The sequence below is a fragment of the Acomys russatus genome, chromosome 31 (assembly GCF_903995435.1).
Source record: "Acomys russatus chromosome 31, mAcoRus1.1, whole genome shotgun sequence".
NCBI lineage: Eukaryota > Metazoa > Chordata > Mammalia > Rodentia > Muridae > Acomys > Acomys russatus.
Genome location: NC_067167.1, coordinates 36,489,916 through 36,513,864, shown reverse-complemented (window position 1 = coordinate 36,513,864; position 23,949 = coordinate 36,489,916). Strand labels below are relative to the sequence as shown.

The window sequence follows — 23,949 nt, the reverse complement described above, 5'->3', positions numbered from 1 at the left end:
TCTTGAGTTCATTGCTAACATGTAGATTGGTGACTTGGGTACAAATGACCTACTCTTGTCTGTTTTTAAACAACCACTATGTATTGTAATACTTTTTCCCAAATCAGAATTTTTTATTCTGCCCAGTGCTCAAACTCTCTGACTCATCAGTCATGAGATAAGTCCCAAATCCAAGTGACTGTCTTGTTTTTTTCCCTCAACCCTTAGCCATCCTTGGCTTCTCTGAGGAAGCGGTGAGTGGAGCAGTGGAGATATGAGTAGATGTTTTTTGTGTGTGTGCAAAGATGGCAGTTCACGCTATAGCCTGTGATGGACTTAAACTCCCTGTAATCCTCTTGCTGTGGTATCCCAAGTTCTGGTGTTAGAGGCGTGAGCCACAGTGGCGAGAGTGAAGGGACTGAAGATGCACCGTGCATAGGCTTGCAGCACCAGTGGGCAGTGGCCATTGCTAAGAAGATCACGAAGTGTAAGCTGGTTCTGGTGGCGCAGGTTTGGAAGCTCGGCTAATCAGGAGTGCCAAAGCCTGACGGGGGCGACAGTGGATTCAAGGTCAGTTTGGGCAAATAAATTAAATTAAACTCTGTGTCAACAATAAGAAAGTAAGGAGCTGGTTGGGGATATAGATCACAAGTGGGAAGCTTGCCTAGCAATTGTGAGGCCTTGGGTTCCGATCTCCAGTAACTAACACACACACACACACACACACACACACACACACACACACACACACACACACACACACACCGCAGTGTAAGAGAGTTCAAGAAAGGCCTGTGGATCTTGAGTACTATTCTTTCCATAATCCACACAACCTCAACTCCTTTTTCTACCACCCAACTTTAGAAGAATAGTATGTATTTCTTACACTTCTTTCTTTCCTACTCCAGCGTTCTTCCATGAGAGTCTTGTGTGGCTAAATCAGTGTGGGCAAGTGTGTCAACAGAACTTTTCAGATCTTTATAGTTTCTTTTTCAGAGTTGTTTTAGAATCTTCTCCCTCCCTCCCTCCCTCCCTCTCTCCCTCCCTCCCTCCCTTCTTTCCTCCCTCCCTTCCTTCCTCTCTTCCTCCCTTCCTTTCTTCCTCCCTTCCTTCTTCCCTCCCTCCCTTCTTTCCTTCCTTCCTTCCTCCCTCCCTTCCCCCTTCCTTCCTCCCTCCCTTCCTTCTTCCTTTCCTTTACTTTTTGCCTTAATGCTATCTAAGAGGAGATAACACTTATCAGACACTCAGTAAACCATCACCCACAGATTATAGCCATTCGTAGAGGGACATAGGGTGATGGCGCGTCCTAGGGAGTTCATCTTTCCACAGCCAGGTACTGGTAACACATTCAGTAGGATGTGCGCAGTGACTCATCCCTGAAGGACAATGGATGAACAACCACCCTAAGCCCACATCTCTAGAGCCTGTGCCATGGGACACAGGATTTCACAAACACACACCGGGAAATCTTTCCAAAGCTATGCTCATGTCAGACATCTTTGACGCGTGGATTTGTATAGAGTCACTTCTGTGGTAAGAGGGATCTTACAGTTGGGTGAATGTTCTGCTCTCACCATCTAGGAATATCTTAGATTTTTATACAAGGAGATCCCTATTTTCTCCTGACCTTTCCCCTTGCACCCTATGGTTTGGATACTGCCCATCAAAGGCATCCTAAGCTGTTTTTTTTTTTTTTTTTTTGCTTCCTATCAGTGTCCCAGGTCTTCCCATGAGTGGCATGACTGGTTGTGGTCAGCAAGGCCATGCCAAGATGTGTCTGGCATCCTGATTCCCTTCCTCTGTGTCCCTTAGTAAAAAAAATGCAAGTTCTCAATGTTTTCCTAGGGTGGGGAGGTTCACTGTCTATAGCATTCGTAGTATAAGGGGCTATAAAATGGGGCCTGAGATGTCCCAAGCCTGGATTCATGGTTCTGTTAGGCTAAGACTGACTTGCTAATAGCAGTCTTAATTTAATTTTTTCTAAACATGGGTCTAATGCAGTCCAGGCTGGCACCCAAATTCAGTATGTAGCTGAGGATGACCTGGAACATTCTGTGCCACCCCCAAGTGGTGGGATTTGGAGGTGGGTGCCACCATGCCCTGATAATAACTGTATTTACACATTTGCTCTACACAGGCATTTCTGAGATCCTCTGTAGAGAGATACTCTGGTATCAGGCAGCTTTTCTGTGCTCCTTGGATGGAGCTCCTATCACCTCGTGTGTTTAGGAAACAGCTGTCATCCACAATAAGATGCTCAGACCCTATAATGCTCTATCGCTAATTTGTGCTTCCAATTGGCAAAGCGCCTCCTAAACAGTGAGGTTCAGTCAGGCAGTTTTACAGGGAGCATTGTGAAACCCTGTTAACGTCCATCTAAGTCATTCAGGTGAGGATGATTTTGAAATCCAAATACTCCTGACACTACCTTCCAAGTGCTGGAACTACAGGCAAGTGCCACTGTGCCTGACCTATTAATGTCTTTGGTTTTTGTTTGTTTGTTTGTTTGTTTGCTTTTTTCTTAAAAAAAAAAACAAAAACAAACAAAACAAAAGAAAGAAAGGAAGGAAGGAAGGAAAAGAAAAGCCTAAAGACTGCCCCTGTCCCCACACTTTTGAGTTTATTTTATGACTTAGATAAGTCATGTGCTTCGAAGGCCATGGTGGAGATGTCTTAAGGAGATAAGTTTCTGCCTGTTGAATAACACATTCTGGAATGTCTGACAGGTCCCAAGTAGAAGGCTAAGATGGCCAGGGAGGTCGTGAGGGAAGGACAAGGTATGAAGAGGTACTACAGAAAGATCAGTGCAGGAGAACAGAGGGGACAGCTGGATTTTTGTTTGTTTGTTTTATTTTTCAAGACAGGGTTTCTCTGTGTAGACGTGGCTGTCCTGGGTTCACTTTGTAGACCAGGCTGGCCTCGAACTCACAGCGATCTGCCTGCCTCTGCTTCCTGAGTGCTGGAATTAAAGGCGTGCACCACCATGCCCAGCTGACATCTGGATTTTTTAAGACGATTTTTTTTTCTTGTTTTCTTTTGTCCTTCCTTTTTCTTCTTCCCTCCCTCCCTCCCTCCCTCCCTCCCTCCCTCCCTCCCTCCCTCTCTCCCTCCCTCCTTTCCTCCTCCTCTCCCTCCCTTCCTCCCTCATTCCAACCTTCACACTCTCTTTCCCTCCCCACTCCTCACTTGTCGCTTTTTCCCCTCTCCTTTGTTGAGACTCGGTCTCACTTAAACCTCAAGGCTAAACTTGAAATCCTCCTGCCTCAGCTTCTTAGCAGTTGGGTGTATGCCAACAGGACTAGCTTAGCTTTCTTGTTAGCAGCATGAGTCAGAGGCATGTCCACCAGCAGCAGTCAGCCAGCAGGTGGAGTCTTAAAGGTAAGCTCTCAGGAAAACACTGAACCGTGAGAGCAAGAGGCGAGAAGTGGGGAAGAAGAGGAGGAGGATGGATTTCTGTTGTGCTTTTCATAACTACTGTGGGAGGGGCAGGGGTAGACAACTGAAGGACAGAGGAGGGCAGGCTGAGAGTGTCTGGGTTCCAAATGAGCAGTTCCAAGAACGAACTTCCGTACAAGGGTCTTAAGAAATCAGTTAAATATATTTGGCATACATAGTGGCAGTGACTCAAATCCAAGGACACGCTTCCGATCAGCCCCTGCTGGTTTGGTTATGTTTTAAAGAGTCCAGCAAGAATCCCAAGTCCAGCCCGTGGGAGACCTCGGTGCTGATAGGAGGCCAAGGCCAAAACTTCTGGCCGTTTGCTTTAGGAAGGAAGGAGTAGATAGAGGAGGCATTTTGACAAGGATTTAAAAAAAAAAAAAAAAAGTATGGGATTCCTTTCAAAAACTAGAGAACAATTCAGTGGACTAGGCAGGGGGACGTGACTGGGAAGTGGAGAGCAAGGTAGAGGTCAAGCGACAAAAGTGAGTGGGGGTGGTGAGAGATGATGGGAGGGTGAGATTAACAGCAGCTGGAGCCAGGACAGCGAGCAAGCCAAGCTCCCTTTCTCAGCACACTGTCTGAAATGGTCTCAGGGCAGGTGGTGTTGGGTGCCACCTTGGCTCGGACTCAGTCCACCCCACCCCACACTTCAGCTGGTGTTCATGGGTTTCCACAACTACAGCAGGAAAGCAGCACTTGACTTGGAGCTATAGGCCAGAGAACCTCAGGGGCTTGGGTTCTAACCACACGCTTTGGATGGTGTGCTATGAGTCAGTTTCTTCAATGTCCTTTTGTTGTTGCTTTGTGATAAATTCCTGCTATGTAACCCAACCAGGCCTCCACATGTGATTGTGCCACTGTGCCTGGATCTTCAGTTTCTTCCCTTCTCCCTCCCCACTATCTCCTCTCCCCACATCATCTCCCCTCTTTTTTCTTCCCTCCCCCAGCCTTCTCTTGGTAAGGTCTCTGTAGTGGAGACTGTCTTGACTTCAATAACTTGGATGCAATGCATATTTTCCTTGTGTGTGTGTGCGTGTGCGTGTGCGTGTGTGTGTGTGTGTGTGTCTGTGGTCTTTGGTCTGTGTGCATGTATATATGGGCACACTGGTTGCACATGCACGTGCATGTGTGTACTCATGGCAGCACAAAGTTAATGTTAAGTGTCTTCCTCAATCATTCTTCCCCTTGCACAGTAAGGCGGGGTCTCTCATTGAACCTGGAGTTAGCCAGCTAACTCTAGGGATTTCCCAACTCCACTTCCTGCTCTTTGGAATTAGGGGCCCAGGCTGTCATGTCCACTGGCTTTTTTGTGGCTTATGGAAATCCAAACTCTGGTCTTTATCTATGCTAAATACTATCACGCATGGTATTTAGCATAGAGACCTAATTCCCTCTCTACTTCCTCTCTCATTTTTGGGAGGGGAGACCAGAAAGAAGAGGGTGTGGGGAGGGAAATGAGTGTGGAGACCAGATGTGGGGAGAGTCGGGAGGGAAGTATTGATGGCCTGGAGAGAAAAGGAAAACTGAAGGCAGTGGGTGGGTGGGGTGCAGGGAGGGTTAGGGTGTGGTGGGAGGGGCTTCACTGAGACAAGCTGGAGACCTGCAACAGGGGAGGATATGGGGGTATCTCTAGCTGAGCCTCCTAGCAGCAGGGGACATGGAGACTGAGGAGGCCACCTTCTACCAGGCAGGACCTATAGTGGTGGGAAGGGAACACCAATCCACCTACAAAACCTTCAAATCAAAATTTACCCTGCCTGCAAGATGTGCAGAGATAAAAATAGAATAGAGACTGAGGGAATGTCCAACCAATGCCTGGTCCAACCTGAGACCCACCCCATGGGAGAGAACCAACCCCTGACACTATTAACAATCCTCTATTCTACGAACAGGAGTCTAACTTAACCCTTCTCCGAGAGGCTGAATGAGGATGCTGAGACTCACAGCCAACCATTAGGCAGAGCTCGGGGAGTCCTGTGGAATAGTTGGCTCGAGTGTGAGGGGGTGGAGTGAAGGGGGGGAAGGGCTGGATAAAAAGACCCAGAGAGGACAAGAAAGCCATAAGAAGACTAACAGAGTCAACTAACCTAGACCATGGGGGCTTACAGAGACAGAAACATCAACCAAAGAACATGCATGGGTTGGACCTAGACACCCTACACATATGTAACCGATGATCAGTTTGATCTTTTTGTGGGTCTTCTAGTAAGCTGAATGGGTGCTGTCTATGACATGGACTCTGTTACCTGCTCAAAGCCTTAACTGGGCTGCCCTGCCTGGCCTCAGTGGCTAAGGATGAGCTCAGTCCTCATGCAACTTAATGAGATGGGGTAGAAGGAAGTTCCCCTTTTCTGAGGGGAAGGAGAGGAGAGGTAGGGAGAAGAGGATGGGAGGGACCAGGAGGAGAGGAGGGGGAGGCTACGATTGGGATGTAATGTGAATATATAAATTAAAAATAAATTAAGAGAGAGGGAGAGAGAGAGAGAGAGAGAGAGAGAGAGAGAGAGAGAGAGAGAGAGAGAGAGAGAGAGAGAGAGAGAGAGAGAGAGACGGACAGACAGACAGACAGACAGACACACAGACAGACACACAGATAGACTGACCTAGCACAACAGAGCCATGATGTTTATGAAGGAGATTGATTCGCTGAAGTTGTGATGGACAGTGCTGCTCAGAACTGAGGTGTCCATGATACCATCCCCGGCCCACCTACCTGTCCACACGAAGCTGGCAGACAATACTTAGTGTGTCCACAACTCCTTCTTCTTTCAACTGTTGACAGCCAATAGATGTAGCGATGAAACACCCAGTCCTCCCAATCCCAGCACTGAATGGGAAAGAAAAGGAAAGAGAAGATAAGGAGAACAGTGAGGTTAAGCTGCATTCTTCTAAATGCACAGTTTTAACTTTGAAACCATGAAGGCTAATAATGACAGTGATAAAACTGCCATGTATACAATAGCCTTCTTAGTACTAACCTAAGCCTGTGCTGTGCTTGAAACAGATTCTTTCATTTGGTTATAAGCAGTAGGATGGGCGTGGTGGAAGGAGGTGAGGGCGTTGGGAGAATGGTGAGCAGATAGAGTCACTATTCCAGAAAGTTCTAGAAGGAATAAGGCAAGGGATGGGCAGTCGAAAAGAAAGGAAATATTTAGACACAACACAATTGTGATGAATAGTGGGGGAAACTACCTGTCAAAGAGAACTAGGCCTAGAGGGCAAGAAGGCTGGTGTTGCAACAGCAGCAAGAGGGAATTCTGGGAAGAGGGCTGACAAGGAAGTGCAGTCAGCCACTGAAGTGTAGTGAATAACCAAAGACTCACTTCTGTTTAGGAGAGAGGATGGGGCTGGAGGCACACACTTTCCAATCATTTACATAGAGATGATAACTAAATAGAAATATTGTGTGTCTTGGAGAACTTATACGTTTACCTGCCTTAGGTAGCGAGTCTACAGGCTCAACTGCCCTCCCTACCCTATTTTCCACCATCATCTTTATATAAATTCCTCTCAACTCTGACTCTAAGGTCCCCAAATTTATCCTAGGTGTAACTCTTGATGTTACTATATTTCACATGTTCAATATATTTAAATATACACATCTCTGTATCTTTCTCTTGGGGGCCTTACCCATCACCTAGAAGGTTTCAAGTCTAAGGTCCTTGGCGCTGTCTCCCACTTCTGCACCTCTCTCACCTCCCATAGCCCATCTGTCACTATTTTTTCTTTCTTTCTTTCTATTTTATAGCTCAACTGAGTGAGATTGGAGCTTTCCTTTCTGGAGAGAACTCGCACCCTCAGTCTGTCCCTTTATGACCAGCAGGGGTATTAAGACTTTTCTTGGATTGGTTCATGGTACCGGTGCTGGGTTCATTGCTCCAAACTGAGGACACCATTACTCAGACACTGCTGCTGTCTCCTGTTGGTTACAATACAACAAGAATCCTACTCAACCGGTACTCATGGCCTAGAAAAAAAATCTTACTGTAACAAGCATTAATCTTTGTATCTTTTGTTGTCTTTTTTTTTTCTACGTTTTGTGCCTCCTTACTTTCATGAACCATAATTATTTCACATATTTAGGTACTTTGTCATGAATGGGAACATATATCCCAGGTGAAACAATAATATGAAGAAAGAATTGATGCAAAACAGAATATGTGACTTGTGACAGGCACAAGTCTGTCTTTCTTTGAGTAAAAAAGCAGGAAACAAGACCAGGCAGGCACACTAAGATCTTACACGGGAGGCTAAGAATTATGAGCTTCATCCTGTATACTTTTAAGAACATTTAGAAGAATTTGATGGGAACTCTCTGGAAAGAAACAAGCTCATATATGCATTTAAATTTGTTTAAATTCACTCATCCCTGCAGGGTATCTGCAGAGTCAGGGCCAAGCACTGTTGCTCTAGTGGATGTGAACCCACCCACCAGTTTTGAACAAGGACTGTATGGCCTGTATTTCAGGAGCGTCACCTCAGAGAAGCACACTCTGGCAAGCCCAGAGTGTCCTGGGGGGAAGGGTATGTGTGTGGGCAATTAGTCAACTACTCCTAAACTACATGGATGAGGTCATAAGGGCCTGGACTAGAGTGGGTGGGCAGGAAGTGTGATTATGGGTGAAGCTTTGATGGGAAAGCCAATCTGGTGACTGATTAGATACTGAGACTACAATTGAAAGAAGGGCCAAAGATAACTGTCAACATTGGATGCAGCGTGAAGGGAACCAAGGCGGTCTTGTTCTTAGAGGCAGTAATCAGACGGGGCCTTGCTTTAATAGGGGAAGCGCCTCTTTCGGTTCAGATATCCTTGGTGCTTAGTGACTTTGGGTGGGAGGTAGCCTCAGCCCTAGACTGTGCCCATCCAAGGGTTTAAGACAGAGTCCAATGCTAGAAACTGGATAAGGCCACCCTTGATACATAGACACACAGGGACTTTTTGTTAACCCACAAAGTTTCAAGACAGGAGGAGAGCAAAATGAATCTAAAATCATGAATTTTATTAAATCTTTTCTTAGGCTACTTAGAAAGTTAAACAAACCAATGACAGTTATTGTGGGTAAAATATGGAATGCATGGCCAGTCATCAAAGTGACTGTAAATCACTTGCTTTGGTCACATGAAAAGTAAAACAAGGAGAAAATGCCAGTTATGGGAGGTAAACTCTAAGCTAGACATGGGGAAGAGGACCCCATGACCTCTGTTGTCTGTCTGGCCTCCATTCCCTATGTGTGCTCTTGGTTTTCCTTAAAGTACATGACCACTTGCCCATTTCCCATTTCATAAATTAGCTTCCATCTGCCTTTCCCGAGCTGTCTCTAAAGATGGCTAACTGTTCCACTAAATCTGTCACAATAATAAGTGCTACCAAGACACAATCCACGGAGTATCTTATGACAACAAAGATCCATTACTAAATTAAAGATGTCTGCAGTTCTTGGTGTGTATGTGACCAAGGAGACAAAAATGAACAAAAATGAGCTTAAAGTCAGAGGGCAGGGTAAGATCTGCTGCCCACTCAGCCATTTATTTAGAACTTGAAATTTGTTCCATGTCTGCTAAAAATGTCCCCAAAGGTCTAATTCATTTCTATTAGCATCATTTTGACTAAGATTCAAGTATCATGGTATGAATACATTTTTAACAAATATGTAATTTATTACAAAGTTACATACAGGAAGCTAAGTCCTACCTCTACCACCCCTACGATTAAAGAGCAGACGACTGCTTTGGCAGGAGGGTCGGTTCCTGCCTTACCTGCAGTGGACAACCACAGGCCCTCGGCCCTCAGAGGCGAGTCTGTCTTCTTCCACATCCAGCATGAGCTGCAGAAGGGGCTGGGCACTGTCTGGAGTCTTGTGATCAGGCCATGAAGTGTACCAGTAATGCTTCACATGCTGGGTGTGACTTCCTTGCTGAAAATAGCAACAGCCACCAAATTACTTATTCACTCGTGGAACTAAAAGGGATCCATGCCACAGTGCTAAAGTGCCTTCTCTGGATCCCTTCTTGCTGCCAGCTAACTTCTAGATAAGGAAAAAAAAAAAGGATATCTAGGAGCTTTTCAAAAATGCCCGTTCACCTTGAGAAAGTTTCACTGTGAGTATCCTGTCCTGACAGGAAAGTTGAGTGTCCACCCTCTAAGAACAGCGGTCTGTGTCTGCATTCACCGTATAGATCACATTATGTACTACACACTGAGTATATAGTTATAATATGTTATAGTAGCTGAAAATATTGCTGTTATTTGGGACAGGGTCTCAAAATATAGCCCTGGCTTGTCTGGAACTCACAGAGATCCCCCTGCCTCTGTCTTCCAAGTGGTGCGATTACAGGCATGTGCCACATGCCACCTGCTAAAGAGGTGAAAATATAACAGAAAGAAAGGGCTATGTCTGTGTTTTCTGTTCTCTAAATATTGACAGATCATATATAAACATATTAATGAATATAAGAACATTTGGTTGACACCCAATCAGCATAGTTCTATGTTTATCTTAAATTGTGATATATAACAGCAGTGAGGAACCCTAGCAGTAAAGAATTTACATGGAATCCTTTTGAGCAGAGGCTCACACACATCATCTCGAAACCCAGAGCCCAGATGGGAGGTCTGTTTCTGATCCGGCGTGTGCTTATAAATAGGTTTCCAAAAAGCCTTCCTCTGCCACGCTTCTGAATAAAAACCATCCTAGTAGCCTCTGCCTTCACTGTCTTCCTTTAGTCATGATGCTATCCCAGCAATAGCTGCTGATAGGATTGAGGCACTGTGGTTGATTATTCTTTAAAAGTGGGAATGATATCATGGCAATGCTGGTTAGCATCTGCTGCCCCATGAGGTAAGAAAGACCACATTTCTATGACAGAAGCGGGTCTAGGGCTGTCCCTGTGAATGACTGTATCTCCACATTTCTGAAGATCTCATCAGCACTGCAGGCTTGATCCTCCCGCTTCCCAAAGCCATGTGTCAGTGCAGATTTTCTCTTCCACAGTCCTCAGGCCTCACTTAAACCAGCCTCAACCACAACAACATTAACATAAAATTCCTAGTCGGATCTCCTGCCTGAGCCTTTAGTTAAGGGCTTTCTAAGAGCTGAAATCAGAGATATTCTATACATGACAATTAGGTGACTCTATACACCCTGTAAAATGAACGTCCTTAATGAATACTTACATTAAGTTAATTATTCCCTGTGCTAATGACTTCAGGCAACAAGGAGAGAATGGCTTGTCTTTGGTCTCAGCATTGCCTGGCTTGTGTAAGTTGAATCTGTCAGTACTCAGGACAGGATGAAAGTAGCCCCGCCCTCACTTACTATGGAGACAGCTCCACATCTTACCTTTAAGACGAGGTTTCGAACGGTGTAGTTTTCCCACTCATTTACACCAACGACCAGAACCTCAACTTTGCCGTAAATCCCCCTCTTTTCTGGCCAGTAGAGCACACATTTCTGGGGCGGGGAGAAGAGCACAGCAAAGCTTTGTAGTTCTCTTCCTTCTCAATTTTTTTCATTTAATTAGAAATTTCAGAAGTCAGTTTTATTATTCTGTAAAGATACAATGACTAGGTGGACTATAGGATGTGTAGGCTAGTCCTCAATGAAGTGTGTGCTTTTACAAGTATTTGTCACACTTTACTCTTAAGCCATGTCAATCCTAACAACAAAATAATATTCACCTAAACTCTAACGAGGATTTGAGAATTCCTGAATAACTAACAAGTGTAAGGGATGCTCTCTCGCACAGTGGCTGAGCCCAGCACCATTTCCTGCTGTACCAAACCAACAGGAATTCCCGTAATGCAGTAGATGGCCATGTAAGATTAGATTCCCCTGGCATGCAAGGCAGGTATAGTGACTACTAGTATATGCAGAGTGTTATGTTTTTCCAGGTCTGGTGATGTATATTTTTTTTTCACTTAATGAGTCCTACTAACATTAATGTGGAGCACAATTATGATTGGCGTGTTTTTATAATTACTACTCTGTGCTGGACATAATAGGACCAATAACAATGACATTGGAAACAAGAGGATGTAGCATGGTGGTTAAAGCGCAGACTTTGGACTCCAAGGACGTAGATCCACATTTCAGTTCTATTGTAAGCTGGACACCTGAATTCTCTGGAGCCAGCTTCCTCATAATTTCATACATGCCAAGGACTTAGAACAAAGCCAGGCACACAGTAAGGACTTGGAACACGTCAATGTTACTAAGTCTTGATTCTCTGTTGCATTTTACTTATGTGTGTATGTATGTGTGTATGTGTGTGTGTATGTGTGTATGTGTGTGTATGTGTGTGTGTGTATGTGTGTATGTGTGGGCTCACATGCCATGGGTTATGTGTGAAGATCAGAGGACAACTTGGAGTCATTTCTCTCCTTCTACTGTGTGGGTCTCAGGGATTTAACTTAGGTTATCAGGGTGGGTGGCAAACTCTTTATCAGCTCAGTTTTCTTTCCAGCTCTTGTTCCTATGTTTTGTTAAAAAAAAAAAAACAAATTTTTATTTATGTGCGTGTTTGTGTGTGCCTGCACACACGTGCACTCACAGAAGTGTTGGTGCCAGTGGAGGCGAGATGAGTTCTCTAGGGTTCTAGTTATAGGCAGCTGCAAGCCACCTAATGTGGGTGCCGGGAACTGAGCTCTGCTCCTCAGGAAGAGCAGCAAGTGCTTTTAACCATTGAGCCGCTTTCCTAGTCCCCCTGGTTCCTATATTTTAAGGCTCCTGAGTGATAATTCCCAAAACATATATACATTTATGTAGAAATTCTTTCACATGTTGCCATCAGTTAGGGTCCTATATACCTAGGCTACTTGATTCTTTACATATCAAGTGTTTTCTTCATGAAAAAGGTATATGAACACTTGAAAAACCTTAAATACATATAAATTCAAAATACCATCAAACCATTCAGAGATTCACAAAGTTAAAGGGAAGATACACACTATTTCGGAAACACTCCCCTGGGGTGTCATCACGCCTTCCCTATAGTCTTCAAGTACCAGGAAGAAAATCATGTCATCTGGTGGAGCGGTTTCACTCATTACAGTAAGCTCATATGTCTTCACATTTTTAACCTTTTCAAGAAAATGAAGATCATTCTGGCTTTATTTACATGCCACCCAGAGTGTCTGATTTCCTGTTAATATTAAAAGCATGGGCCCGGTAAGAGGGCTTGGCTTCTGTTAGCTGATTCCCTGAATTTGATCCCTTGATCCCATAGGTGGCAGCAGAGAACCCACTCCGCGAAGTTATCCTCTGACCTTGGCGTGCAGCCACCTCTACCCCCACCTCCTCACCAAGGCAAATACATACAACTTTAAAAAATGAAAAGACTCCTATTTTTAAAGGCACAGTGAATTGTTTCCCTATTTGTATGTTGGCCAATATCTGAATGTGTGTTGGTGTGTGTGTGTGTGTGTGTGTGTGTGTGTGTGTGTGTGTGTCCCATTATTACTCCCTGCCTGGTTCTCTTGAGTCACTGAATCTGCAGGTAGACTGACTGCCAGCAAGCCGCACCAATTCTCTAGCCAAGATCCCTGAGATTTACAGGAGCACACAGCAGTGCCAGGCTTTTTATATTGCTACTTGATATTCAAACTCAAGTCTTCATGTTTGGCCAGCAAGATCTCTGGTCCAGCCTCCTTTCCCATCTGTAGTTAAACTGACCCATTTGACTAGTTTCCATCAATGGAGCCTTTGTTGTTTCCCAAGCAATTACGTATCTTGTTGTTACCCATGCCTCACATACGAGCCCAGGAAAATTGACAGAATCTTAGTAAGGCTTGACAAATGAGTTATGTGGCTCAGCTTTCTGACTTATGTGCCCCATTGTCCACATCATCCATAAGCCCCAGGGTATGTTTTAAAGGAAGGTGACTCTAATAACTGTAAATGTTCTTTTTATTTCCCTAGATGAGGGGATAAGATGAGAACTGTTCCCAAACTTTTCTAGCTCTTTCTGAACTCCAGCTGGCTGGCTCAGTTCTGGCCTAAACTCCTCTCCAAGCTGACTGATTCAAATTGGCTTCTCTTGGCTTCTGATTGAATTGTTCTGCCTGGCCTCAAAACAGTCTTGGAAATATGTTTTAATCTTCTGAGTCCTTCTCACTCTCTGGCTCGTTATGTCTTCACTTGTGTCTAGCTTGCTTTCCCTGTAATCTGTCTCTGTAAAACTGTCCCGGTAAGAAACTCTTGGTAAAAACTCTTCCCCTCTCGCCCTGTGCTGCTCTTAAGTAGCTCCTCTTTCCTGTCTGTTCTCATTAGAGTTGGGTGTCTCCTCTCTCTGACTCATGCTGTCAAATCTTTCTCTGATTAGTCACTTTGCCCCTCAATTAGATTTCACTTTCAAACATGGCTGATTCCTTCTATAAACTAAACTTATCTTCATTGTTTGGCATTAAAGGTGTGTACTGAGAGCACGTCTAAAATCCAGCAGGGTTGCATAGACCTAGAAGGACTTTGGATGTGATCTAGGAGCTTGATGTCTGTACCCTGATGTGAGCAGACATACAACCTGAACATGAAAGTGTGGCTCTCTTCTTTTCTAAGCTTGCATGGCTTTCTTGGTGTTTTCTTTGACTCTTTACCCAAAAAGCAGTTGACAGGCAGCTCCTAGCAGACAATGCTGTGTGACTTGTTCATTAAACAACCCTTAATTAGTATACCCTTCCCTTTCTAAGCTACAATAGCTTATTTTTACACAGTGAACCTGCCTGCCCCCTACCCCTCTACATTGGAGGAAAATAGAAAAAGAGATGAGAGTAAGTGTGGATGCTTTTGAGTATCAGCTAAGGGTGGGTTGGGGCTGAAAATGTGGTTGTTTCAATAGGCCCAAGCTCATGTTTAAATTATTGTCCTAGACTGCATTTTCAGGCTTACTTATTGTGGTGAAAACAAGGACATGAAAGGGGCAGAAAATTCTGTCTAACAGATAATTTTAGAAAATCTCACTAACTGCCAAGTAGCATGCTATATAGGAAAACAGAAGCCCAAATCATCACTAGTGTTCTGCTAACTAGCATGTCCAACAGGAATTCTTGTAATGTGTTGATGCCCTTATAAGACTGAATCCTCTGGCATGCATTCACTAAAATTATCTATCAATTCCAAGAATTTATAATTAGGGGTTTATTTTATGCAAGTAAGTCATTATTAGACTGACCAAAAGCATTATGGACGTTAATTGATTCTTTAAAATAAGTAGATTATATCAAAAGTGGAACACAAAGGGAGGCATGGCTAGGAATTTGTTTACCAAATAACATGCCTATTTCAAGGTTATATATACATTTAAAACCAAAGAGATGTCTGTTGTGTGAGTTAAAGCTATGTACCATCACATGAACAATGGCTCTGCATTAGCTAAAAGATTCAGTTTCATTTAAGCTCTGTTAATATATGAGAGGGCTAGAGTGGGGCAACTTGTTTACAATTACTGTCATAGGTCCTATTATTCCTTACGTATCAGCTGAATATTACTAACACATGCACAGTTTCACCAGTAAACACACATTGACCATCAATGTATCATTTGATCCCTTGTATAACCCTCTGAGGTTGGTAGATGTGGTTTGAACGAGAAGGGCCCCATAGGCTCTTATATTTGAATGTTTGGTTCCCAGTGCAGTAGAACTCTTTGGAAAGGATTAACAGTTGTGCCCTTGCTTGAGGAGGTGTGTTACAGAGGGTGGGCTTTGAGGTTTCAGAAGCTCACACCAGGCCTAGAGTCAGTCTGTCTGTCTGTCTTTCTATGTCTGCTCTCAGTCTCCCTGTCTCTGTCTCTCTCTGTCTGTCCCCACCCCCCCTACCCCCTGCCCTCTGTCTGCAGATCAGGATGCAAAGCGTAAAGCTCTCACTTACTGGTTCAGCACCATGCTTGTCTGCTTTTTGCCAGGATGAGTAAGTACTAACCCTCTAAGACTGTAAGCAAGTCCCTAATTTGACACTTGACGCTTTCTTTTTAAAGAGTTACTTTGGCCATGTTTTTTTTTTTCCCACTTGTTTTTAAGTCACTTTACAGGTGAGGAGACAGAGGGTCCAGTTGGTGACTTGTTAATTCAACTTTATGAATTCAACTCTCCTCTGATCTCAACACCTACTCTCAGCCAGTCCTGCTTACCAGTGGGATTTGCCAGTGTCTTCGCCCCTTTGTGCTGACGCTCAAGAACACAGCTTGCTTTTCCTCTTACCAGCACAGAGCATCTGAAAGCCAACTAAGCTGCGTTTAGACTCATACTCCCAATGACGGCAGATGTATTTGTGGCCAAGACACTATAGTTTATTTACGTGACACAAAATCAATTAAATAAGGAGTGCTGGGCCAAGAAAACACCCAGGAGCAAGGTGCATTGACACGCTGAACTCGGGAGCCACCTCAGAAGCAAGGTGTCTCTAGCCTCTCTCACTCTGGAGCTGGCTATTAAAACTTCTTTGACTTATCAAAAATAGGTAAGACTAGACTCTTGTTCCAGAGAGGCCTTCTCCATGCCTGGGAGGGAGAATAGTACCCAGAGGCCACGACATACCTCTGACCTCCATCTGTTGCTACTGGGTTAGTCCTCTCGCCCAGTCACATGTACAGGGAGCTTCAATAATGAACACAACTGCCACCAGGACAGGCTGCTGAGTCTTCACAGAATCTAAGTGGAAAAACACTTTTTTTTCTTTTTGGCCTATATTCCTATTTCTGAACATTTCTGTGTTTAGAAAAAATATAAAACTTAAGGGATAAGGGCCTTGAGATAAGTATGTCAGCCTACGTTTAACCCTCATAATCCTTTAGCTTTTGAAAATGGTGTGCTGCACACCCAGCTAAATTTTTGTTGAAAAAAAATGAGAACCAATAAAGAAAACCATAGTCAAGTCAGGTCAAAATGAGACAACTAGAAGGTTTTCGTAAAGCTTAAAAACCTAAACATGATGTATCACCAATACTGTTTTACAGGCTTTTCTGAACTCTCTCCCACTTAAAAAAAAATATGAAATGAGGGATTTTGGTAACATGAATATAAGTTTTTATAACCTGGAGCCCTAGTTTCAGAATGGCACTCAAACAAAACGAAAACCTAACCTCAATCCCATTATTAAAAAGTGAACGAATTTTACATGTGTGTATTTGTGTGTATGGCCGTGAATAAATGTATGTACACATACAGAGGCCAACCTAGTGTGCTGTTCCTCTAAGAGGGAGGCTGGGGTTTTGTGCGGCTGTTCTGTGGTACAAAATGATCAAGTGTGATGTCATGAGGTGCTGAGACCCTGAACTGAAGTGGGGAGCGCCAGGCTTCCTTCCCCTTCCTGTTGCCTCTCAGAGGCCCAGAAATTCCCACAGGGGTTGCTCTGCTCTGAAGTGCCCTTATCTGAGTGAGAGAAGTCCTTCCAGACACTCCCTGGGATCTCAAACGGAAGATTCACCAGCGGAAAGAGAACGGGAGCTGTCACCACACCCCGAGCCCTGATGAACTTTGTTTGAGACTGTTATCTGTTCTGATGGCCTAGTCATCTCCTTAAAAACAATTCCTCAGGGTAGCCATGGTGGCACATCCTGTACTCCCAGTACCCAGAAGGCCAAGGGAGTGAGTCTGAGGCTAGCCTGGGCTACCCAGGAGCACCCTGACTCACAAAACTAAAACACACGAATGAATAAAACAAAACAAATAAGACTTAATCAAAATAAGACCCTCTCAGCGTAATACATTTCTCTAACAGAGCCTACACCCCTACACCTCTTTCTCCCACATGCAACTTTCTGAGCTTTATTGGTTTTACTGAATGGTCACTTTTTATTTTGTAATGTACATTCTTGTGTATGTACAGTGTTTACATTCCTCTCTTTTAAATCAATGTTAGCTTACTCCAGCAGACTCAGTTTCTGAAGCTTCAGGGAGCAGAGGGGAAATAGCTTTTGTGCTTACGGCGTGTTCCTTATCTTCCTTAGCTGGAATATGTTTTCCAAAAATTTACATTATTAACTCAGGTGATTTCACATCTATGAATATATCTTAATGAAAATTAGCTAGTTAGAAGCATGGACAAAACAAGCCAAAGCCATTTAAACATTTAATAAGCAAATAACTATGTGAATTTTGATATATCCACACAATGGGACTTTGGTAGTTATTAAAAGTGATGCTTTGATAATTATGACAAAGGAGATGTTCATAATGCTGAAAGTATAATATATAATGGGATATGAATATATAATGGGATATGAATACCTCTTTCTGTCAAGTCTAAGGCTTCCCATATCTTCTATTAGCATGTACCCCATTTCCATCTCTTGCCCATGCAGAGTTCTAGACCTTTAGTTCTAAGTACTACCCAACAGTCTCTGGTACTCCTGAAACTTCATACTTGAAATGCGAAGCTCATTTTTTTCCCTCATAATTTTCCCATTACTCCACCAATCTGGTCTCACGCCACCATCACCATCCCCTCTCTAAACCAGAGTCCATGGCTCCTGTATCTCTCTCCCTTTAGTCATGACTCAGCACTGTGGCTCTCACCTCTGGAACACAGATTACCTCAATTCCCACTTCTCAGGGCCCTGACCCCTGCCTCATTATATCTTGCCTGGCCTATTGCTACAACTTTCTAGCTTGCTTCTCTTTGAGTTTCTCAAATCTAAACCCTAGATCCTCCATTAACTAGGCCCATGCAGTACCAATTACATCATCACTCTACATTAAGAAGCTCAACCATAGCCCTCCGCAGTCTGGATGGGGAAACCCTAAGGCTTTAGTACAGCTTCGGATCCTCATGGCAATGTCCCTTTCAGTGTCATTTTCTGGCTCCCCACTATGACGCCTGCTCTGCAGGCACACCAGATTGCTCACACTTGGCATGCCCTGTGGTTTCTTGGATGCCTTCATGTACTGTTGTTGCTTGGCTGGACTGTTTGCCATCCCTCCCCCCTCCCCCAGGGCAGATGCTCCTACTTCAGGCCTCTAGGCATTGTGCTAATTTTTTGACCAGAATATATAATTGAAATAAAGGTTGTGTGTAGCTTTGTCAGACAGAGAAGGGAAGGAAGGGAAAGTTAAGATGTGACTCCTCTATAGGGAGCCCTGAAGTAAAACTGTGTGTGTGTGTGTGTGTGTGTGTGTGTGTGTGTGTGTGTGTGTGTCGGGGGGGGGGGGGCTGAATAAGTGAAACTTTCATCAATAAATAGGGCTGCATATGCAAAACTCAAGTCACCCTGTTAACCCTGACCAAAGGCAGTATGGAAGTAGATGCAGAGAGAGATGCGTCTGTGTTAAATACTTGACAGAAGTATTATATGAGAGGTTAAGACATCAGGCAATTCTGCCATTCCAAGACAGACACATTCAGAATCGTATTGTTTTCTGAGACCAATAGCAAGGTGTTTATCTGCCAACGAGCCTTTCATCTGTGGCCTGTGACTCTGTCAGGGCAACGGCAAAGTGTTGGGCTTCCCCATTCACCGAGCCTTAACTAAAGCAGGGCTCCAATCCCGTGCTCGCCTGCAGGCTCTACTAAAATGACTTCCTCCCTGGGAGACGGTTTCTCATCTAGCACGTGCTAACCTCCTGTGGAGGTTAGTTCTTTCTCATCCTAAGTCTAAGCTGTTGCTGGGACTCTTCCTACACTGGTACACTCAGTAACTAACAGCGGCATTAACATCACCTGCTGCTGCTGCTGCTGCTGCTGCTGCTGCTGCTGCTGCTGCTGCTGCTGCTGCTTAGCGCATGCGCTCTGTAAGTGACAGGGAGGGCCATCAGCATTTCCCACGGTCTGTGTGATGGGTTCATCATTCCCTTCCTTTCTTTCCCAGATGAAAAGGGAGCCGCAGTGAGCTACCTTCAGAGGCGCCCGAGGGCTTTGTTTAACTCACTGTGAGACTGTAAACACTTTTCTTTTCTGAGACAAGGTTGCGCTATAGAGCTCAGAAGGGTCTTGACCCTGTGAGCCTTGCCAAGTGCTGACACTACAGGCATGCCTCATCCCAGTAAGCATAAACAGGAGTGTCTGTCTGTCTTTCTGTCCTTCTCTTGTCTTCCCTTCCCTTCTCTCTTCTCCTCTCCCATTTACCCCGCCTCCTCCGCCCCTCAAATTTCTATACTTGGATCCCCAGGGCCTACACAGTCTAAGCAAGAACTCCAACACTGAGCCACAGCCACAGTCGCCGCCACCTGCTTGTTTTGATCCTGCGATTACAGTTCTCTTCTCTGGCAATACAACAATTCGTGCTGAAAGAAGGTGAACACTGCTTCAGTTTTATTTTATCTAGTGAGGAATTCTCTTCTTGCTGAGATTCTTTTTTTAAAAAAGTGCAAGAACTCAAAATTGCCAGCAACCAGGTCTCTTTTATTATAAGAACTCATTTTTTAGCTCTGTTTTTTTTTAATTTTTGTGTTTATTCTCACTTTGTGAACATTAACTGAGATTACTCAGATTATAAAAAAGAAGATGGTGATTGTTCATTTCTTTGTTTATTAGAAAGTAAAATGTTCATAAAGATATAAAGCGTGGGAACTTCTAAAGATATGTCCGCCTCTGTATTCTTTGGAGGAAATGATTTTTGTCTATTTTAAACAATGGCACCGAGCACAATTGAGAACTGGCCAGTGTTCAGTAGCCAGCATTTCCCTACAGTGAACCTACTGCATATTCCTTTAAAGCAGACTTTTCAGTATCATTTCGATCTGTAGAACAATAGAGAATTTCCTATGTGATACCGCATGTGTAAGCTTGGGGAGCCTGGACGTGAAGGATTTTGTTTTAACTTCATAGTGAAGGGATAGTTAAAATGTGTCTTGCGCTGTTTTGGATTATGACCGCCTACAGGAAATAAACAGGCAGCAGATTACATAGCAAACATATATGTCTAGCTTTTTATCTGAGTGTTAACAAAGGAGAAGAGGCCAAATGGTAAAAACAAAACAAAACAAAACAAAAAACCCAAACCAATAAAATATGCCTCATAGCTGAGTTTCGCAGCCAAAGAGAAAAACAAAATCCTCAGCAACAATTTAGTGTGGGAATTACTTTTTAAAAGGTATCTTAGCTTTCACATGATACACACAGCTCTCCTGTGGGCGCAGCGAAAGCTGAGACTGGTAGGAAGGAATTAAACTTGAAGAAGGGCAGGGTGAAGCCAGAGCCTGAGCATCCTCAGGGGATGAACCCTGCAGCCCTGTAACACACAGACCTGACCTGAGCATCCTTGGGGGATGAACCCTGCAGCCCTGTAACACACAGACCTGACCCTGAGCAGTTCTGGTAGAACCGTAGCTGAGGTAGCAGGTCTCTGAAATGTGTTACATAACTGCAATGCTTAAGGAATGCCTTGAAAAACATCAATTAGGCAAGTCCCAGGGGCCTGAAGGAAGGTAGTGGCTGGATAGAAACGATCAGTGTACACAAATATATGAAATATTCAAATAATAAAAATATTTTAAAAAAGAAAAAAATCACAGCACATGCGTGGTCTTTTTAAAATGGCGTGTCTCTGATATACAGACATGGTTTCTCTGTGTAGCCCTGGCTGTCCTGCAGCACACTCTGTAGTCCAGGCTGGCCGCAAACACAGAGATCTACCTGCCCGAATGCTGGGATTACATGTGTGCACTACCCCTGCCCCACCTCATTTCTAATCTTTTTCATGAGTGAACAAACAACACATTATAGTAGATGAGGATTCAAATGCTCAAGTGAACACAGTAATTCAACTTAAAGCCACTACAAAATTAGGTAATTTTCATGAGACACCCTTCACTTATGGCTCCCAACACTAATCCTCAATGATTGTGCCCAATTTATAGTAGACATTGCTTTCTCTTGAACATGTATGTATTTTTAAAAAATACTCATATTTACAAATTATTACATACCTATGCTTGGTTTTTAAATATTTATATTTATTTATGTGTTTGTATGTGTCTATGCACACATGTGTGTGCCCAAGGCTACAAAAGAGTGCCCGATCCCCTGGAGCTGGAATAACAGGCAGTTGTGAGCATCTCGACTGTGGGTTCTTTCTAGGAACCAGACTCTTGTCCTCTGAAAGGTGGCTGAGTGCTCTAGCCACTGAGCAATCCCTCCAGGCCTCTCGGTTGCTTTATTTTTGAGGCAGAAAAAAATTTCACTCTGCAGCCCAGGGCGGCCTTCAACTCATGGTGCTCTTCTTGTCTCATCATCCTTAGTGCTAACATCACAGGTGGGAGCCACCATGCCTAGCTGATTTTATTTTTGACAGAAAAAATAGAATTCATAAGGTTGTGGATGTGTAAGACACCAATTGCTATGTGAAAAATTATTTAGAAATTTGTAAGTTCCACTTTTGTGGCTTGCACTCTCGTGACTGTCCAGTATTTTATCACCATCTCCATGATTTATGTTCTTTAGTTACTATTTTAAAAAATATTTTATTTGAGCCAGGTGCCATGGTGCACACCTGTAATCGCAGCACTTGGGGAGACGGAGGCAGGAGGATTGCTGTGAGTTCGAGGCCAGCCTGGTCTACAAAGTGAGTCCAGGACAGCCAAGGCTGTCTTGAAAAACTGATAACCCCCCAACAAAATGTATTTGGTATGTTTGGTGTGTGTGTGTGTGTGTGTGTGTGTGTGTGTGCTTGTGGTGTGTGTGTGTGTGTGTGCTTGTGGTGTGTGTGTGTGGTGTGTGTGTGTGTGTGTGTGTGTGTGTGTGTGTGTGTGTGGTGTGTGAGTGTACCCATCCACTCAAGTGGAGGTCAGAGGAAAACCTGTGGAAATCAGTTTCTCTCCTTGCACCGTGGGTTCCAGGGAACAAACTCAGGCCAGGAGGTACAGTGCTGTCCTCAGCCTTTGTGTGAAGAACTTCCCGCCTTTAAGCCTGCCTGATCCATTCGCTGGCCTCAGATTGTCAGTGTTCTCAAGGGTACTTATCTACCTGTCTGTCAGTCCATCCTTCCATCTGTCCATCCATCATTGCCCACCCATCTGTCTGTCTGTCTGTCTGTCTGCCTGTCTCCGTGTCTCCTTGATGCTACTAGGAAGTTGTTTCCGTTCCCCTGGGTGTGAACATCACCTCATCGGTGTCTTCCTGTCCCACAGATGTATTTGGCTGTTGATATTTTTTTCCACACCCAGCCTGAGATTTATTGTACCTTTTCAAGCACGAGACTGTGTCTTTCATGAGCTGTTACTCACAAGCTGTTATTTCCTCGATTATTACTGTTTTCTCATATTGTTTTCTTCTTCTAAGGCAGCAGTTAAATGTATCTGTGTCACTAAGCATTTCCCTCCACGTCTCACCAACCGTTGCGGTTTATCAGGTCTCTGGTAATTTCTTTAGTTCTACGTTCTAATTCACCAATTATTTATTCACTGCTCCCTCTCTCATCAATCAAGTTTTTGCTTTTGTTTTTTTTATAAAGTACACATGATGCTGCCCACCTTGTATTGTTGTCTACGTTTATTGCTCCATTTTTTAGTTTTTAAAGGTCTGAGATTTCTCAGTTTTGGATAATCAATAGGTAAATTATTTTTCCTTTTATAGTCTTAATTTGGTAGGCAGATTCACTTGTGCGGTTCATCTTATTTTACTGTGTTCACGTCCCTTGCAGGTGCATGCATTTTAATTTCCGGCCCCTGCAAACCCAGGTTTGTCTCTAATTCTTTGTTTGTTTGTTTTGTTTTTTTGAGACAGGGTCTCTCTGTGTAGCCTTGGCTGTCCTGGACTCACTTTGTAGACCAGGCTGCCCTCAAACTCACAATGATCTGCCTGTCTCTGCCTCCTGGGTACTGGGATTAAAGGCGTGCGCCACCACCACCCGGCTTGTCTCTAATTCTTGTAGGTCACTAAAACATAAGCAATCTTGCTTTTATACTGTCCATTACATTTTTGAAAAGTTGGACTACATTTTGGAAATCCCTTTAGTTTTTGAAAGTTCTGCTGTGCATACTATTTCATAGCTTATCCACTGTAATTCGAGTATAGTGGACAGTTCTTCAGGTTAACTGCGCCCTTCATGTTTTTAATGAGACATATGTGTGCACATGAAATACATACATACCTCACATGTTAGCTTGACTAAAAGAAGATTGTCACTCATAGAACAATAGCAATTGTCATTTGCTAGAGGTATAAAGGGACCTTGCCATTTGGTGTCCTTGTTCCGTCTTATACAGACATTTTGTAAGTACACGATCATCCCAATTACTCCAACTCTCTCCTATGGTAGATACAACACAAAAAACATCCAGAACTAGATAAATATCATACCTCATTTTTCTCTTTGAGTTTTGTGATCATAACAATGACAGGGCTGTCTTCTTGCCAGACCATCTGCCAGAAGTCATTCACAGTGTTGATCATGGGGCCCTGTGTGGCGATGAAAGCTTTCTCCTTACCACTGTAGCCCTAGATGGAGCAAAGAGACAAACCTGTTGGCTTATGTTCATGGATTGCTGTGAACATTTTGGGGGATGACCTTCAGGATAACGGGGGTGTGGAAATTCAAAAGCAGCTTACTTGATTCTAGCACAACCAGGCACACAAGAGGTACTTATAGAAAGTACCAGAA

The 23,949-nt window shown here is 43.8% G+C and overlaps 1 protein-coding gene across 1 annotated transcript in view; it reads right to left on the bottom strand.

The window, feature by feature from the left end:
* Ptprr (protein tyrosine phosphatase receptor type R) overlaps nucleotides 1-23,949 on the bottom strand; it is a 225,366-nt gene that overhangs the window by 12,732 nt on the left and 188,685 nt on the right. The window contains exons 10-13 of the mRNA XM_051172962.1: nucleotides 23,649-23,786; nucleotides 10,761-10,871; nucleotides 9,178-9,335; nucleotides 6,134-6,247 (exon numbers count right to left, since the gene is read on the bottom strand). Of these exons, the coding sequence (XP_051028919.1) occupies nucleotides 6,134-6,247; nucleotides 9,178-9,335; nucleotides 10,761-10,871; nucleotides 23,649-23,786 (521 nt within the window). The remainder of the gene's footprint in view (nucleotides 1-6,133; nucleotides 6,248-9,177; nucleotides 9,336-10,760; nucleotides 10,872-23,648; nucleotides 23,787-23,949) is intronic.